The sequence below is a fragment of the Hyperoodon ampullatus genome (assembly GCF_949752795.1).
Source record: "Hyperoodon ampullatus genome assembly, chromosome: 17".
NCBI lineage: Eukaryota > Metazoa > Chordata > Mammalia > Artiodactyla > Ziphiidae > Hyperoodon > Hyperoodon ampullatus.
The window spans coordinates 75,748,645-75,767,169 of record NC_136930.1 but is presented as its reverse complement, the minus strand read 5'-3'; the positions used below and the strand labels follow the sequence as shown (position 1 = coordinate 75,767,169).

General features: G+C 56.5%; 2 protein-coding genes across 2 annotated transcripts in view; one reads left to right on the top strand and one right to left on the bottom strand.

Annotated features, from left to right (window-relative positions):
- Nucleotides 1–1,603: 1,603 nt before the first annotated feature.
- Nucleotides 1,604–6,377, bottom strand: LOC307065364 (uncharacterized protein C8orf90; the record flags this gene model as incomplete). The annotated part of the gene is made up of 2 exons (XM_079722166.1): nucleotides 1,604–2,103; nucleotides 6,311–6,377. 2 exons carry the CDS (start codon nucleotides 6,375–6,377, stop codon nucleotides 1,604–1,606), a joined length of 567 nt encoding a protein of 188 aa, XP_079578292.1.
- An 8,900-nt stretch (nucleotides 6,378–15,277) lies between these two features.
- LOC307065363 (maestro heat-like repeat family member 5) overlaps nucleotides 15,278–18,525 on the top strand; it is a gene marked incomplete at both ends in the record, with an annotated part of 30,721 nt that continues 27,473 nt past the window's right edge. Inside the window, 5 exon segments of the mRNA XM_079722165.1 lie at nucleotides 15,278–15,575; nucleotides 16,736–16,838; nucleotides 17,061–17,086; nucleotides 17,089–17,224; nucleotides 18,189–18,376. Of these exon segments, the coding sequence (XP_079578291.1) occupies nucleotides 15,278–15,575; nucleotides 16,736–16,838; nucleotides 17,061–17,086; nucleotides 17,089–17,224; nucleotides 18,189–18,376 (751 nt within the window).

Below are 18,525 nucleotides of genomic sequence, written 5' to 3'. Positions count from 1 at the left end.
CTCATCACAATTAGAAAAAGCCCACGCACAGCAACGAAGACCCAACGCAGCCAAAGATAAATTTAAACAAACAAAAAAATACTGGCTTCCCTGTCCCCGGGGTGGGATGGCAGTGAGGTGTGCCCCACGCCATCTCCCGGGGTCTCCAGAGGGACCTCCAGTCGCCCACAGGCCTAACTAGCTGTACGTCACGCCCTTTATTGGTTTCTTTCCCTTCTCTGTCTCACTTCCTCCGTCCCCTACCTGTGTTTCCAAGTGTCACCTCCCAAATAAACCACTGCACTCAAATCTACGTTTAGGGACTGCTTCTGGGGCAAAACCCAAACAACTAACACACAACATAGGATAGATGACCCCTACTGCTGTTACTGCGGTTACCCCATCAGGATTCACATGCGTAAGGATTACAGTGTAACCATGCGCGTCTCTATAAAACTGGAGAGAGGAGCCCACAAGAGGAAAGGAATCTGCAGCAGGGCTGGGGTTCTTATGGGGCCACCAGCAGAGGAGAGGGAAGCTGAGGACCCCTCTTGGAGAGCCTGAGCCCCTCTCCTCCAGAGCTACGCATTTCCTGTCACCAGTTCTCCTGCAAACCAAGCAAGACTTTGGAGAAACCATTTCTGCCCACCACCAGAAAGCTATAAATAACTCCTGGATTAGAAGAAAGGAAGAAAAGCTCTGATTCCATCTGCACTCGAGTGAGAATGTGTCCTCCCAGCCCACCCCACCTCGCCTGCACACCTGGAATCCAAACCCCCAACAAGAGGAAACCTGGGCCTTTGGTCAGAGGAGGAAACCACTGAGGTCTTGCATGCAGCGGCTCTGCCTGGCTGTTGGCCTCCCGCAGTAGACAGGCCTCTGCCAGGGCTTGTCACCTACAGAGGGAGATGCACCCAGGATGGAAGCCAGGTCACTGACGGCCGTTCCGGCCCAGCCAATTCTCTCAGCCCCACAAGGCGGGGGGGGGGTGTGGGGGAGCAGGAGGCATGCCCTTCTCCACAGAGCCAGCATGGACGGCCAGCAGGAAAGCAGCAGTCTGGGGACTGTGCCTGTGGTGTTCCCACCCAGGCATCCCTTTCCCTGTCACATCCCCTCCCCCACCCACCCTGTGCGCCAACTCCTGGTGTCCCTTCGCCTCTGCTCTGCTACCCGTCGCCCTTCCCTCTGCCTCTCCACCTACCCCCCACCCCAGACCCTGATGCGTCTCTGTCATGGAAAACAGGAAGCCTGCTGAACTTGGAATCAGACACACGGGAACCAAATCCCAGCTGATCCCGGAGGAGCTGGGACCTGGGGTCCTGACCTGCAGGATGGGAGCGCTAATGCCCACCACAGGGTAGTGGCCGGGCCCCAGAGGGCCACCACCCCCGCTATCCCGGGTCCTTTCCTTCCCACATCCACTCCTGGCCTGGCCAGCCCGCCCCCGCGGCCCTTCCCACTTACCCTCCTTCACTCATTATCCCCTTGGGACAAAGTGGACCTCTCGCACCACCGCTGACGCTGTCTGGCCCCCCCGGGCGGCCCCGGGGTTCTAGCTGGCACCAGATGCCCGTCCGGGTGTGTCCGGCAAAGAGCCTCGGGGCGGGAGAAGCAGAGGCACTCTTTATTCATTTTCTCGGGGACCTAACCCAGCCTGGTTGCCCCCGCCCGGGGAGGCAGCCTCAGGCCCCACGGGCCCAGGGAGGGTGCTGCCGGCGGTGGGCGCGGGCAGGAGCCGCGCGAGGCCAGGCCAGGGGCCGCCACCCGCGCGCTCATAGCTCAGCGCCAGCTGCTCCAGGCGCTGCTTGCGCACCGCCGCCTGCGCCGTGTTGTGCAGGGGCCGCAGCAGCGCGGGGGGCGGCGCGTCCGGGCCCTGCAGCAGGAAGTCGAAGCCCGTGCGGTCGTGCGGGTCGTAGAAGAGCGGCCCGCGGGCCGGGTCGGGCCCTGGTGGCCAGGCGAAAGGAAAAGGCAGCGTGAAGTCCTCCGTGAGCACGCGGATGGCGAAGTCGCGCTCCTTGCCCAGCGCGCAGTAGGCGCGCCCGATGCCGCGAAAGTGCGCCTCCCAGAGCTGTGCATCCCCGCAGTAGATGTCCGGGAACGGGGTCTCCGGGGTCGCGGCAGGACCTGCGGGAAGGGGGTCACAGAGCGGCCGGGATACGCGACCACCTGAAACTGTCGGGGTGGCGAGGAAAGAGAAGGGAGAACCCGCCACCTGGCTGAACCGTGAAGACCAAGAGAGGCCACGTGGAGGCTGAGAGGGTCCGGGGAGGCGCATCCCCAGGGGCAGCACCAAGGAGCTAGGAGGGGCAGAAAGGCCCTAAGGGTGTAGACTATGGCTACTAAATACTATTTGGGCGGAAAGTTCCAGAAGGAGAGGAGTCCGGATACTTTGGCAGGACCACACAGGGCCTGCTGTGGACATGGGTTCATCCCCAGACAGTGGACTGGGGCAGGGGTGACCTGGTGGCTCTTGGTTGAAAGGTGATCCTGGGCCCCTGCAGAGGATGGACCGTGGCGGCCCAGCTGGAGGTCGGGGCAGATCCAGGATGAAGTCGGACAAGGAGAGGATGAGCGCTCAGTAGGGCGGACATTGAGGGGCCAATGCAGGGCCTTGTGGATGGAGGCGGGGAGGAGCCCTGCCTGGGTGCAGCGACCCTGGGGCGCAGGGGGCAGAGCAGCTTCACCCGGGAGAGGGGTCAGGTTGGAAGCTGGGCTGGTCTGTGCCTGTTGGACAGCACCCAGCCCCACCCCAGGAGCACGTCCCAAGAGAAATGAGGACATCTCTGATCTCTGTGACTCACATGAGGATTCCCAGGCTGAGGGAGTCTGGTGAAATCTCGGGGTCCACTCTCAGTGTGCCCTGGTTTGGGGTCCCTGCACCCCTGAAGCCCATCCATGGCCCCAGGCAGCAGCCCAAGCCGCTGTTCCACGCCCACACCTTGTCTGGGCTGCTGAGCCAGCTCTGGGCCCCTCGTTCAGGAGACCCTTCCTTCCTTCCGTCCTCCCTTCAGCAAAGCCTTAGCTCTGGGTGTACTGAACTGAACGAAGCAGCCATGGGCCCTCTCTGGGTATAAACAAGCCTCAGGGGACACAGGACAGACCGGGCAGCTCCCCGGGGACAGGCGGGACTGGGGGGCCTTGGAGGAGGTGATGAATGAACCTCTGACCACGAATTCTCAGGTCCTTCTCCCAGCACCCCAGCGAGGGGGTGACAGTACTCAGGCCGTTTTACTGGTGAGGATGCAGACCCAGAGAAGACACACACTGAACTGACTCGCAACCCCAGAGCGTGATGTGATCACGCTCCCCTGTGCCACACCCACCTGGCTCAGGAGGCCTCTGGACAGTGATTCTCCTCCATTCACACAAGTACCCTGGGGCACCTACTGTGTGCCAGGCTCCACCATAGCTGCGAACAACACACACTCAGCTTCTCCCACACCAGGGCCAGGAGCCGGCAGACCTGGGTCAGAGGTCCTACCTTCCACCTGGGAGAGCCTGGACTAGTCTTTTAACTTCCTTGAGCCTCAATTTCCCCTTCTGAAAAATGGAAATAATCAAGCCTGATCTGCCGCCCTCACAGATGAGGCTATGACAAACCTCTTTGTCGCTGGAAAGTGCTTTCGTGGCTCAGTCCCGCAGGCAACACCAAAGCAGCTGCTCCCAGAGCTGCAGACACAGGTGAGAGAGGTGGTGGACTGGCTCTGAGCAGGGTGTGAGGCCAGAGGGGCCAGCTTGGGGCCCGTAGCACTCAGCACCTTGGACAGATCCAAGGCAGCCTTGCAGGAGCCTCAGATTCTGATGGGCAGAATGGCGGTGCCCCCATCCCAGGCAGCCTGCCCTGCCCACCAGGACACCTCCTCCCTGAAGACCTCCAGGGTGAGCAACTGGAGGCACAGCACTGCCCTGGTGTCCAAAGCACTGGCCTGGCCTCACACTCAGTACCAGCAGGTGGGTGGGCTGTCGGGAGGGGCTATGGGGTGTTGCTGTGGGCTGGAGGTGAGAAAAGCTGCGGAGAAGAGGGAACTGTGGATGGGCCTCCAGGAGAGGAGAGGAGAGGAGTGGGCCCCGGGGCACAGGAGAGGAGTGACACCCTCTGACTTGCGCTTAGCCAGGTGAGTCTGGTGGCTGTGGTGCAGACAGGTGAGGGGTAAGGGCAGCAGCACAGAGACCGTGAGGCAGCCAGGACAGTGATCCAGGGCAGAGCGGCTGGGGGCCCAGCCAGGGTGGCGGAGAGAAGTGCTCAGACTCTGCCTGTGTCTTGAAGGTGGAACCCACAGGGTCTGCTGATGGAGGGGCTGGTGCTGGGGGGGAGTGGAGAAAAGGGAAGACATCGAGGTTTCTGGCCTGAAAACTGGAGGAAGGAAGCCCCATTTACTGAGAGAGGAGCAGCTTGGGGATGGGGAGTCAAGAGTCTAATTTTGAACAGGTGATACCTTCAGACAGGCTGAGGAAGAGGTGCAGAGGACAGTTAGCTAGAGTCTGGAGTTGAGGCGGGGTGGGGCTCCAGGCTGGAGATAGACAGACCCCGGGGAGATGGTATTGAAAGGCACAGGGAATTCCCTGGCGGTCCAGTGGTTAGGACTCTGCACTCTCACTGCCGAGGGCCCGGGTTCAGTCCCTGGTCAGGGAACTAAGATCCCACAAGCCGCGCAAAAAAAAAAAAAAAAAAGCCACAGAACTGGATGAGATCGTGAGAAGAAAGAGAAGAGGCCTGAGAAGTCAGCCTGGGCCCTACCCTCACCAGGTCAGGGAGAGGAGGTAGGGCCGGCAGTGATGCTGGGAGCGCGAGGGGTTCTGGGAGCCAAGCGAGGAGGAGGGGAGGTCCTAAGCCGGGCTCCGCCCACGCGTCACGTCCAGCGGGACCAGAGAACGGACCGCGGCGGGTTCAGCAGCGTGGAGGTCATCCCTGACCCCGACCAGAGCTGAGGGACTGGGTCCAGTGGGTTCCAGAGCACATGGGAGGGAAAGACTGGGAGACAGCAAGTATAAATAACCTTTTCCAGGCGTTTTGCTAAAAATGGGGAGCAGGGAAATAGGGCGGTAGCTAAAAGGGAAGTGGGGTCAGGAGACAGGATATATAACCGCATGCTTTTATGTCGATGGGAAAGATCTCATGACGAGAGAAAATGTCGGGATGCAGGAGAGGAGGGTGGAGAGGTGCTGGGGTCATGGCCTTGGGCAGGAGGCAAGGCTGGGACAAGCGGAAAGCTGGCCTTGGCTGGGAGAGGGGTGGGTGGTGCAGGAAGCGGGCCCAGGGCGCAGGGGCGTTGGGCGCGCCCGAGGTGCCGGGAACCTGTGGGAATCTTCTTTCTCTGTGAAAGAGTGAGCAAGGCCAGCAACGGAATGTGAGGAGGGAGAGAGGGATGGGGGCTGTGGAGGGAGGTGCAAGGTGGTTGCTAGGAGAGAGGAGGGACTGGTCGGGAGGAGGGACGCAGTGGGACCCGCAGCTCTTCACGGAGGTCCCCCTGCAGCTTGCAGTCAGGAATTTAAAGAGAGCGGTAGCGTGGTTGGGTTTATCCCCAGCTCGGCTCAGCTGTATGGGGGCAGGCGAGGAGTGGGCGGAGAGCTGGGGGGCGGGGCGGGGGGGGGGTGCTGGTACCATCAAACGAGAGAGGGCCAGGGAAGGAGGGTGTGTGTGAGGGTGTGATGATCATGGCAGAGCTGGACGAGCAGGGTGGGGGGAGCAGGACAGGCGGGAGGAGGCGGGAAACAGGCTAGAAACAGTGGACTGCGGTTCCGCCCACAGAGTGCTGGGGTCCTGGTCCTGCGATCGGGGTCAGGCCCCGGCTGCAGTCTGGATGCTGACAAGGCCAAGGACATGACCAGGGTGTAGGTGGCTGGGTGGGGGGGCTGACGGGCCAGGAGAAGGAAGAGATCACCAATGTGATGACAGCAGAGATGGAGAGAGGGTCGGTGGCCAGAGTCCAAAATTCAAGGGGTGGAGGAAGATGACCCTGGGTGGGCGTGGATGACTGCCCTCCCCAGCACGTAGTGGGTGTGCACCTCTGAGGACCCAGGACCAGCACTGGGATTTTAGGGAGGGGGTGGAGGACGGGGGCCAGAGAATGAACAGGAAGGGACCCTGAGGAGTGAGGAGGACCCTGGCCCACCTCCAGGCTCAGGGTCCAAGGGCTGCAGGACGGCAGGAAGAACCATCTGGGGATGAGGTCTCTGCCCCCACCCTGGCCCTGCCCCAGTCTGCGACCCTGGAGGAGCCGCTCCCCAGGAAGAGGGGAGGGAGCCACTGCCGCCTTTCCCACCTTCTCAGAGCCCCGGCTGCGGTGGGCACCCCCTTCTCCTCCATCCCTCCCCCCACCACGCGTCTCACCTGGAGTGTCTACAGGACGAGGGGGCAGACCTGCCAGGCTGGGGTCCCCGGAACCGGGGGAAGCCATGTCAGCAGCCTGGGGTCAGGTTTGTTTACCTGGCTGCCCGGGAGACTGGGGGCGGGGCCGTCGTGGCGGGGTGGGGGTGGGGGGAGGCGAGAACCCTGCATTTAAAGGAGCCCCACCTGGAAGTGGGCTGGGTCTGGGAGCCGGAGAGTCAGCAGGCACATGGCCCCCTGTCCCACACTCCCACAGCTTAGCTGACCCTGCTCAGGAGTCGGGACCCCACCCCGGCACTCAGAGACCTCCGTCCCCACCCCACCGACCCGCCAAGGTTAATCGGCCCCAGGAGTCCCTCCCTCACGAGGGGCCAGAGGAGTCCCTCCCTCACGAGGGGCCAGACGATCTCCAGCTCTCCTCTGAAAGCCCTTGTAAGTACGTTCTACGTTCATTAACAAAACGACAGAGGCAGCACAGGGAATGAAGAGAATCCCCCTGTATGCCCCAAGCTGGCAAGAGAGGACGGCACAGTGCCCTCCTGTTCACCCTCCTGTGTGGGCCCGCGGCACGATGGCCAGGGTGCTCCCCGGCATGAGCACGAGCCCCGAGGACCGGTTCTGGGTCCCACGTCCACCAGGGAGGCCCGGGTCCTGAGTGCCGTTGGGGATCCTGAGAAGCAACGGCCCGGAGCCCCATCAGCCCCCATACAGGGCTGATACCCTGCCCGGCACTCGCTGCCGCCCACCCACCCCACCAGCACTTCTGGAGCCCGTGCCCAGCCAGACCCTAGGCTGGGACTCAGAGGAGGCCCAGGAGGCTGAGGACCCAGTCCTCAGGGTGCTGGTGGGCAGGAGCACAGCCAGCCCTCGGGCCTCCAAGGCAGCCGTGGGCGAGTGATGCCTGTGTTTCACAGGACCGGCCGTGCTTTCAACGGTCCCGTGCTCCAGTGACGTGGGCCACCAAGCACCGGCCCTGGGGGCAAGCGTCGTACCAGCCCAGTTCAGCCTGGTGAGCCCCGGCTGGTGGCTCGCTATCCATATGGTGGGGCCGATGCAGGAGAGAAACCCGGTACTGACATTCTCATCCTACAGATGGTCACTGAGCACTGTGGACAGGACAGGCCTGTTAGTGGCTGCTCAACCCCAGTGTAGTAGGGTGATCGCTCAGCTGTGCTAACAAACAGCCCCCAGTACAGCAGCGTCAATAAGGTGGAGCCTTGGTCTCCCTCCTGCAGCTGTCCAGCCGTCCAGGTGTCCAAGCATCCAGGCTGAGGCGGCCCTGCTCCCCAGGGCATCCAGGGCCCAGGCTCCTTCCAGCTGTGGCTCCGCCCCTCAAGGGTGTGGTCTTATCCACTGATGCCCCCATCGCATTCTCACCGGGGTGGGGGGGCGGGGGGCAGTCACAGGCCAGCAGTTTCCTTCAAGAATGTGAGGGGAAACTGTGCCTTTCACTTCTCAAATCAAATGCCAGGGTGAGCATTAAGTCACGTGGTCGCTCTTGGCTGTAAGGGAGGCTGGGGGAGGTAGTCCACACCTGGGCGGCCAGGTGCTCAGCATATGGAGGAACAACTGCCAGCCTGGCGCCATAATTAAGACAGACCCAGTATGCGTTAGTTTGGGCTCCCCCTGAAGCACATGGCATCGTTTCCCAGGGCTGCTGTAACAATCACCACGCCCTTGGTGGTTTAGAACAGTATCACTGGGATGCAGTCAAGGGCCGTGCTCCCCGCAAGGCTCCCAGGAGAACCTGCTCTTCCCTCTCCTGGCTTCTGGTGGCTGCCAGCATCCCTTGGCATCCCCGCCTCTGTGGTCACATGGCCCCCTCCTCCTCCATCTGTGTCAAAACTCCCCCTTCCTCCCTCCATAAGGATGCATGTGATTGCTTTAAGGGGCCACCCAGATAATCCAGATAATCTCCCCATCTGAAGATTCTTAACTTAATCACAGCCACAAAGCCCCTTTTTGCCATATAAGGTAACAATTACAGGTTCCAGGGATTGGAACATGGATCTCCTTGGGAGGTCATTATTCAGCCCAGCTCCAGGCCCTAAGGAATGATTCGAGGACAGGAGGTCACGTGGGAAGTGATCCCAGCGCCCGTGGTAGGGACAAAAGGAGGCTGGTGATCAAGGGTGTTATCAGCTCAGTGGTTACCTCTGGGAGCCACTGGGGCTCAGTCTCATTGGGCCATCCTGTCTGAGGGGTGAGGGGCTTGTCACCCACCCACCCCGTCAGTCATGGTTAAGTGCTGCTCCCAGGAGAGTTGATTCCCTGGCATCTTCCACCAGCAGCCAGAGAGCACTTCAGACAAAGAAACACAGGGGCTGGCCCTGGACTACAGAAATAGGAAGAGCCCAGGTGATGGGGGTGGGAGAGACCTATATCATTTGCTCCTCAGCCCCCACCCCAAGGGGCTCACAGCGGGAGAGAGAAGTAAAAGTCAAGTCAATAAATAAACACCAATCATAATGAGGATGTGGGAGGAGACTGTCAGGGAACCATGAGGTTGGCAGTGACAGGGGGAACACCCATAGACCATCCTGTAGTCAAGGTCAGCCTCTTGGGAAAATGACATTGAAGCTGAGGGTAAAGATGGGATGTCGCATGAAGGGAGGGAAAGAGAGTTTGAGGACGTGCACGTGCAATAGCCCTGTGGCAGCAAGGAGCACAGTACCCCAAGGAAGAAGAAACAGCCCAGGAGGCCAGGTGGCTGCTGAGCAGTGAGCCGAGAGAGGGGGCACCGAGGGAGAGTGGGGAGGCCAGTGGGGCCTGGGGTCCCAACCCAAGCATTCCTTCCTCCTCCACCACGGTCACCTCCCTTCTCAGCAGCTCCCCCGCTGCGGGCTTCCCGCCCACCTCCGCCATCAGGAGAGGGAGGGGCAGAGTGGGAGGTCCAGGCTGAGGCGCACCGAGAAGGGGCATGCAGGCCCGCGCAGTCCCCGCGCCCCACATAATCCCCTCCTGGCGATGCCACCGCCTCCTGGTTATTTTTAAAATCTCATTTTCAGAAAGTGGAGGAGAAAACCTCTTACTGTGGCCTTTTTCCCCCTCTTACTTTGGTGTGGAGGGAGGAGGGAGCCTGGAAGATGAGGAGGCGCCCCCCGCAGTGCACCTGCATGGGGGCCCAGGGGCTCTGCCGACTCTGTTCCCCCATTTCACGGGCCCCAGAGACACGAGGCAGGACCCCTCCCTGGGCAGCCTCTTCAAAGGGGCGCATCTGCTGCTTTCACCCAGCTGGCATTCTGTGCGTGCCTACTACATGCTAGAGCACGGCAGGGAGGGGACTCCGGGTCTTCACCTTCGTGGGGCACAGGGTCTAGTGGGGAGAAAGGGACAACGGGGGATCCCCAAGGCTGGGAGACTGGGGGAGGGACAAAGGCTGCCTGGAGCAGGGCCAGGCAGGGAGGGTTCTGGCAGGTGGGGACGGCATCCAAGTGGGCCTGGGTGGACTGGCAGGACACGGCCTGACCCCACACCCCAGGGACCACGTCGGCCTGTGAGGCAGGGGGTCTGACTGTCACCCCACAGGAGACGCAGCGGGGCAGGAGCTCCCTGAGCCAGGAAGTCCTAGAGCCCAGGATTGGAATCCCAGCTCTGCTCGAGGCTGGGCTGAGTGTGCTCAGTGGCATTAAACATCACGGGAGGATGCCAGGTGGTCTGATGGAGCCATTGTGCTCCCGGGAACCATCCAGGAGGGAGAGTCTGTCTGCCTGGCCCCTCCTGTAGGTACCCCAGCCTCCACCACCCTGTGTCCCAGAGCTCAGAGTTCATGTTGAACCAACCTCAGCAGCGACAGTAAATGCTATGGGAGCCCAGAGAAATCAGGGGTGGCGTCACAGAGGAGGTGACCTGAGCTGGGGGTCTCCAAGGGTGAATAGGAAAGGGCGAGGAGTTTCTTTAGGAAAGCAGGGGTATGGGGGGCGGGGCTGACACTGGTTGAAGATGGTATGGCAGACTTATTCAAGGGTGGTTATCACTACAGGTGCAGGGACCACAGTGATGGGGGTGTATGGGGGAGAGACCAGGCTCAGCTCTGAATACGACAAGGGCATATGGGGATTTACGGTCAAGGAGCAGGATGGGGTGTGGGCGGGGCCGGGGGGGGCGGTCAATAGATGGAAAATTACTAAGAGGAAATATCGGGAGTAGGGGGATTCTAGCTAAATCGATGTACCAGGATTCTCACTGAAGGCAGGCCAGGTGCTCACACCTCACCTGGGGGAGGGTGGAGGATGAGGAACCTGATCAGATGCAGGGGGGAGGGCAGGGGACAGCGGAGGGGGGTTTCTTGCTGGAACAGTATTTTATGAGGAAGTGCACAGATGGGCCCAGGAGAAGGTTCTGGAACCCAAGAATCTTTGTCAAAGGCATTCCGGGAGGAAGGCACTGCACAAGCCTCAGAGGGCTGACCTGGCTGCAGCCGGGAACCGAGTTGCGGTGGAGGGGAGGGGGGCAGAGAGACAGGGTCCGGGTAGCAGGGCAGAGGCTGGTCTTCTGGGCCCTGGGTCAGGCCCCCTCCTCTCTGGGGCAGTAACAGCAGCCTCCTGTCAGGTTCCCAGCAGGAGCCGGAGCTGGAGGGAGCCCAGGAGGGGGAGGGGCCTGTGCAAAGGCTCGGAGGTGGGAGTGAGCCGACGCTCTACCCGTAGCTGCCGCCTCCCAGGGGGTAGCGGGGTCACACCCCCAGGTGTGCCAGGTGTCTGGGCGGTGGGATGCCAGGGTCCCCTCCCCACGACCTGCTGTCTGGGCTCGGGAGGGCTGCGGGGAGCGGGAGAGCCCATCACTGCAGAACGTCTCTTCCGCCCTCCCCTCGTGTCCCTCCGCCTCGGGTCCTGCCTGGGCCCGCAGCGCCATCTGCCGGCGGAACAGGGAGGCGCGGGCGGGAGCAGTCTCGAGGCCCCTGTGAGCTCTGCTCTGGGGAGGGCCTGGTACCCTGGGGAGGCGGGTGTGAGATGGTCCATGGGCACCATGCTCACCCTGAACTGAGGTTTGAGGGCCTGAATTTGAACCTGGCTCTACCACCGACTGCTGTGTGACCTCCAGTCAGTTCCCGACCCTCTCTGAGCATCATCCCAATCCCAGGGTGGTGAGCAATCTGGCTCCCAGGTTGCTGTGAAAAGTGGTCAACAGGCTGGGAGCCCACATCCAGCAGAGGTGGCTCCCCCAGTGCTGAAGGAGCTCCCCAATTCCTGAGAGGTTCGTGGGGGAAGCAGACATGCAGCATGACCCAGCCAGGGACCTGCAACCCTGACATCTACCATTTTCAAACATGGTGAGGGGTAGTGGGAGATGGACACGGGTCAGATCCCAGGTCTCAACAGGTGTCCCTCCCCGTGTCCCCTGGGGCTGATGTCTGTCCACAGAGGAGACTCATCCACTTCCACTCCCACTCCCACCCGCACCCCCCATGTGATGCTCAAATCCTCCCACCTCCCAACATCCGGCCTCCCTGGAACCCTGCAGGGATAGGAGTGTACTCCCTCTAAGGCAGCTCATTCATTACCCGGCCGGGGCTTGCTGGAAAGTTCTCCTGTGGAAATGAGGTTGCAGAAAACCTGCCTCACCGTAATCCAGGTGCATTCCGAGAGCCCAGAAGGCCCAAGGGGAAGGTCTGGGGCCAGGACCCACGAAATCCCCTGAGCTCGTCCCTCGAGCTCATCCCCCTCGGGGCCCAGCCTCTCTCTGTACCCCACTTTCTCCTCTCTTCTGCCTGGAACCCCGAGGAGGGGGTCAGCCGCAGAGGACTGCTAGGTATATAGAAACATGACTGATTTTTTTTGTATGTTGACTTTATATTTGCAAATTTGCTGAATTCACTTTTTAGTTCTAGTAGGGTATTTTTTTAGATTCTTTGGAATTTTCTATTTAGATAATACCGTCCTCTACAAATATGGATACTTCCTTTCCAGTCTGCATGCCTTTAATTTCTTTTCTTACCATTTTCTATTGACTAAGCCCTCAGTACAATGTCAAATAGGAGTAGTGAGAGCAGACATCCTCACCTCATGCCCAATTATGTGGGGAAAACAGTATCTTTCACTACTAAATATGATATTAGCTGTAAGATTTTTGTAAGTACCCTTTATCAGATTGAGGAAGTTCTCTTAATGCCTGCTTTTATTGTGAATGGATGTTGAATTTTGTCAAATACTTTCTCTGCATCTATTGAGATGGTTATACTATTTTCTTCTTTAGTCTGCCAATACAGTGAATTACATTGATTGATTTTCTTTTTTTTTGGCCATGCCACGTGGCATGTGGGATCTTAGTTCCCTGATCAGGAGTTGAACCTGTGCCCCCTGCAGTGGAAGCATGGAGTCTTAACCCCTGGACCACCAGAGAAGTCCCCACATTGATTGATTTTCAAATGTTCAACCAGCCTTGTATTCCTCAGATAAATAGTGCTAGAAGTTTATCAAATGTTTTCATCATTTCAAAGAACCAGCTTTTGGTTTCGTTGATTTTCTCTATTGTTTTTCTGTTTTCAATTGCACTAATTTCTGTTCTACTTTTTAGTTTCTTGTGTTAGCTTTAATATGCCCTTCTATTCCTAGTTTTTAAGATGGAAGCTTAGGTCATTGATTTCAAACCTTTATTCCTTTCTAGTACTATAAATTTTAAGTTATAAATTTCCCTCTAAGCACTGCTTTAGCTGCACCCCATGCATTTTGATATGTTGTGTTTTTATTTTCCTTCAGTTCAAAATCCTTTTTACTTTCTCTTTTGATTTCTTCTTGGCCTGTGCCTTATTTTATAAATTTATTTATTTATTTATTTTTGGCTGTATTGGGTCTTCGTTTCTGTGCGAGGGCTTTCTCTAGTTGTGGCAAGCGGGGGCCACTCTTCCTCGCGGTGCGCGGGCCTCTCACTGTCGCGGCCTCTCTTGTTGTGGAGCACAGGCTCCAGACGTGCCGGCTCAGTAGTTGGGGCTCACGGGCTTAGTTGCTCCACAGCATGTGGGATCTTCCCAGACCAGGGCTCGAACCCGTGTCCCCTGCATCGGCAGGCGGACTCTCAACCACTGCGCCACCAGGGAAGCCCCCCTGTGCCTTATTTTTAAATGTGTTGTTTAGTTTCCAAATGCTTGGGGATTTCCCATCTCTCTATTATTGGTTTCTATTTTACCAACTTGCAATTTGTTTTCTCTTTGTCCCATCTCTTCTTTGTTCTATTTTTCTTTTCTATTTTAAAATGTTGCTCCACTGTCGCTTGGTTTGCACTCTTTCTGACAGGAACTAATTCTTAATCTTATGGCTCTCGTTCTTATCTTTATACCTTTGTATAAAATATGTCTTTTTTTCCTCTGGCTGTTTTTAAGATTTCCTCTTTATTTCAATGTAACTTAGTGTCGTTTTCTTCCTGTTTCTTTTCCTTGGGGTTCACGGCGTTTCCTGGATCTGTGTGTTTATGGTTTGCATTAACTTGAGAACTTCAGATATTACTTCTTCAGATATTTCTCTGTCCTCTTTTCTTCTCCTGTGAGGACTCACATGGGCCCTTTGTGATTGTCCCACAACTCACTGCTGCTCTGATCCTTTTTTTTTTTTTTTTTAATCTTTTTTCTATTAGTGTTACAGTTTTGGATAGTTTCTGTTGTGTCTTCAAGTTCACTAATGTTTGCATCTATGGTGTCTAATCTGCTGTTAAACTCATTCTGTGTATTCTTAATCTTAAGCATTGTGTTTTTCATCTTTTTTATATTTTCCATGTCTTTCCTTAGTGTGCTTGTTTTAATCTACCATGTTGAACATATGGACTATAATTATAAGAATATTTCATGTCCTTGCCTACTAATTTTATCATTTGTGTCATTTATGTGTTGTTTTTGACCTGCTGATTTTTCTCCTCATAATGGGTCATATTTTCTTGCTGCTTCTGTGTGCCTGGTAATTTTCTATTCAATGCTAGGCATTGTGAATTTTACCTTTTCGGGTACTGGCTATTCCTGTACTTTATAAATATTCTTGAGCTTTGTTCTGGCATATAATTAAATAACTGAAAAACAATTTGGTCCTTTCGAGGCATTCCTTTAAGCTTTATAAGGGCAGGCCAAAGCATTCTTGTCTACGGCTGACATTTTTCCCCACTATTGAGATAATACCATTCATAGTACTCTGACCAACGCCCTATGAATTACAAGGTTTTCCACTCTGACTGGTGAAAACAGGAACTACTCTCAGACTGCGTAACTCCAAGAATTGTTTCCTCTGCTCCGTCAGGTGCTTTCTTTTCACACACGTACTGATCAGCATGCAGAGAAAGACGTGGCGGGGAGGGGGTGCTCTGAGAATGTCCAGAGCTCACAGTCCCTCCCTATGCAGCTCTCTGCTATTATTCTTCCCTGCAAACTCTGGCCACTTTGGCCTCCCCAAACTTCCACCTCTATTTCCTCAACTCAAGTAGACCACTAGGTTTTCTTGGGCTCCCTCTCCCTGCACTGCAAATTAGAAATTTTTCAGGCAGCAAGCTGCAGCAATTTGGAGCTAGCCTTGTTGGTTTTCCATCCATCAGGAATCATTGTCCTGCCCTGCTTTCTGCCTCATATCTGTTATTCCTGGTTTTGTATATTTTTTCCAGTTTTCCAGTTGTGTAAGGCAGGAGGGTGAATCTTGTCCTTGTGACTCCATTTGGATGGAAGCACCAGTGTCATCTTCATCATTTTTAGGACTTTGAGTTTTTCTCTGAGTGCAGTGGGAAACCATGGGAGGATTTTGAGTGACTTTATCTGACACACATTTCATAGTTCAATATTAAGAGGGCTTGGCCCTCTTAATATTAAGAGGGGTTGCCATGCCCTGAGCCCTCTAATTCCTGCCAGCCATGTCTGTCCCACCAACACTTGCTGGGAAACAAGGCCCCACCAGGCCCACAGGTGATGCTGCCCACTCAACCGTGTCCCTTGGGCCTCCAGACCCCTGCCCTCCTCCCAGGATTCATTCAGTCTATTAAACAGAAGGGTGGGTGCATGGAAAAATGTTGCCAAGCCTGATCCAGACCAAGGTGGCTCTCAGAGTCTACTGCACCTGCATCCATGAACACACACAAGGGCACCCAGATGCATACACCCAGGAACCCCTTTTCCATTTCAGAATCTCCTCCCACATCTCTGAATCCACGAAGAACCAGTCTTATATAAACGTGCCTCGGGATTCTGCCCACAGGGACAGACGGATGCACCCCACCACCATCCTGCTCTGCAAGTCACAGAGCAGCCAGGCCGCCCTGGTGCCCAAGGAGCACAAGACATTCATGGAGAAAGCCTACAGCGCAGGTGACCACTGGCCCCAGGACTCAGGCAGGGCAGTCAGGTTCCAGCAGACCCCCTCAGTCCCTCCACCCAAAGAAGTCCTAGGGACGAGGGCCAGAGGAAGTCCACTCTCTGGGGGGACCTTGGGGTGTCAAGAAGTGTGGACATAGTGCAGCTTTCAGCAGAGACTCCTGCCCATCCTCCTTGGCCTCTTCATGTCTCCTGAGGCACCATCCAAAATGCCTTCTCTCACCCGTCACCCTCCATTCCAACACCTTTCACACCTTAGAACCTCAGCTTACCTCTGGCCCTCTCACTGGAATGCTTTTCCCCTCATTCAAACGATGGCTTGCCCTCATCCTTCTAGGCCAAGTTAAAGTGCCACCTCCTCTGAGAAGACAGTCCCAACTCTCCACCTTAGTCAGGATTTATCACCCCTCCCCTCTCTGTGTGCCCAGGGCCTTTTATACAACTCCCCCAGAGAACTAAAGTCCACCAATACTGGGTAGGGCTCCCTTGGGCTGGAGGCTCCTTCAGAACAGAGCTGGGCCTTGACTCCCCTTTCAGCCACACACACAGCCCTATGACCACACAGTGAATGAATATCATTGAATGTTGGGTGACTGGATGGAGGATGAAAGGCTGAAGGAATGAATAGATGGAGGGACGGAGGGATGGATGATTAACTTATGAATAGATGGGTGGATGGATGGATGAATGGATGGGTGGGTAGATGGATTTTTAAATGGATGAAGAGCGGGTAGATGGGTGAATAGATGAATTTATGAGTGGATGGGTACATGGATACGTTTATTAATGGATGGATTGATGGATGAGCTTAAGGATGTGCAAGCAGGCGGATGGAGAGGTGGGTGATAGATGAATGGGTCAATGGATGCATGAAAAGGAGGATGAATCAGTGAACGGATGGAAATATGCATGGGTGAACAAGGATGCATTCCCTGCTTGCTTTCTTGCTTCCCATCCTACCTTGAACCCCGGAAGGACTGACAGAACAGTCTGGAGGCTCAGGATTTCCCAATGTGTTCAGTTCCCAGTCCTCCCTTTCCGATCACTGTTTCCCATTCCCAGCCCTACCCCTTCCCTGCCCACCCAGCCCTGTTAGCACAATGTGACATTCCCACAGCACACCAATCCTCACACTTTCTTGCCATCTGCTTTGGCCATCTGCTTCAAGGTGCTCCGGGACCTGAATAGTTCAGACCCCCTCCACCTGAAGTACATCATCAAGAAAATCAAGAACGGGGCTTCCCTAGTGGCGCAGTGGTTGAGAGTCCGCCTGCCGATGCAGGGGACACGGGTTCGTGCCCCAGTCCAGGAGGAACCCACAGGCCGCGGAGCGGCTGGGCCCGTGAGCCATGGCCGCTGAGCTTGTGTGTCCGGAGCCTGTGCTCCGCAACGGGAGAGGCCACAGCAGTGAGGGGCCCGCATACTGCAAAAAAAAAAAAAAAAGGAAAAAAAAAAGAAAATCAAGAACGTGCCTCACAGGGACCCCAACCTCGTGCTGGAAACCATCGTGACTACTTTGTAGACAACCTGGAGGTGGGAGCTGCTCGGGCCATTCAGGGCAGTCGTGGGGAGCAGAGGGAAGGGCTGGATCCCAAAGGGGGATCAAACCTTGGTTCCTCCAGACAGCAGCGCCATGATTTGGGGCAAGTCAATCTCATGTGTCCAATGAGCCAAGGGGGAAGGGAGGAAAGCGGACAAGTACATGTGCACCATCCTCTAAACAGTCTCTCTATAAGATTATTATGTTCCCCAGAGATGAGGAAACAGAGGCTTAGGGAAGGGAAATGATTTGCCTAAAGTCACAGGGGACGGATGGTTGGGTAGATGATTGGGGGAGAGCTCTGTCTGGCTTTTTAATGAATGAGTGAATAAAAGAATGAATGGAGGGGCTTCCCTTGTGGCGCTGTGGTTAAGAATCCACCTGCCAGTGCAGGAGACACGGGTTCAAGCCCTGGTCCGGGAAGATCCCACATGCCGCGGAGCCAACTAAGCCCGTGCACCACAACTACTGAGCCTGCGCTCTTGAGCCCGTGAGCCACAACTACTGAGCCCATGTGCCACAACTACTGAAGCCTGCGTACCCTAGAGCGTGTGCTCCACAACAAGAGAAGCCACCGCAATGAGAAGCCCGCGCACCACAACGAAGAGTAGCCCCCACTCACCTCAACTAGAGAAAGCCCGCGTGCAGCAACAAAGACCCAACGCAGACAAAAATAAATAAATAAATTTTTAAAAATTTATAAATGATGTAACAATTTCATAGGATGATCAAACAGCATCCCAGGGACCAGCATCACGTGGAGAGAGACCAGAGACCCCCTCACTTTCACATGCCACCAAATGCAGGGCTAGGGTTTGCATAGACAGGGCAAGTGGGAACTGTAAGCCAGGCAGGAGGTACAGCACGAGCAAAGGCTCAGAAGCAAGAAGAATGACGATGGGTCCCTGGACCAGTAAGAGGACCAGGGATGTTGACAGACACGTGTAGTTCTGAGCCCTGAGATTGGTCCTGATCTTCACCTGCCAGCTGCGTATGTTGGGCTTCCTCAGTCTCAGTTTCCTGTCAAAAAACCGGGTTGACGGTAGCCATCCTGCCCACCAAACCAGACCACTCTTCCTTTCTGCCCACACCCGGGAGCTGGAGGAGGGCTTCCGGGACGTGGCCAGCAACGTGCTGGTGGCCATCTGCAGGCACTGGTGGCGGCTGGTGGCCCAGCACCCGGAGACCGAGGTCCTGTCGGGCGTCTTCCCGCACCGCAGCCTCCTCTACGTGATGGGCGTCCTGGCCTCTAATGGTATGTCCCGTGCTCAGGGCCTGGGCTTCGCCACCCTCTGTCCCCAGGCCAGCAGGGGGAGGGGAAGGTCATGAGGAGGGAGCAGGAAGGGGCGTGCAGGGCTGCTGATCCGTGGGACACGTGCAGGCTGTGCACCAGTGAAGCATCCC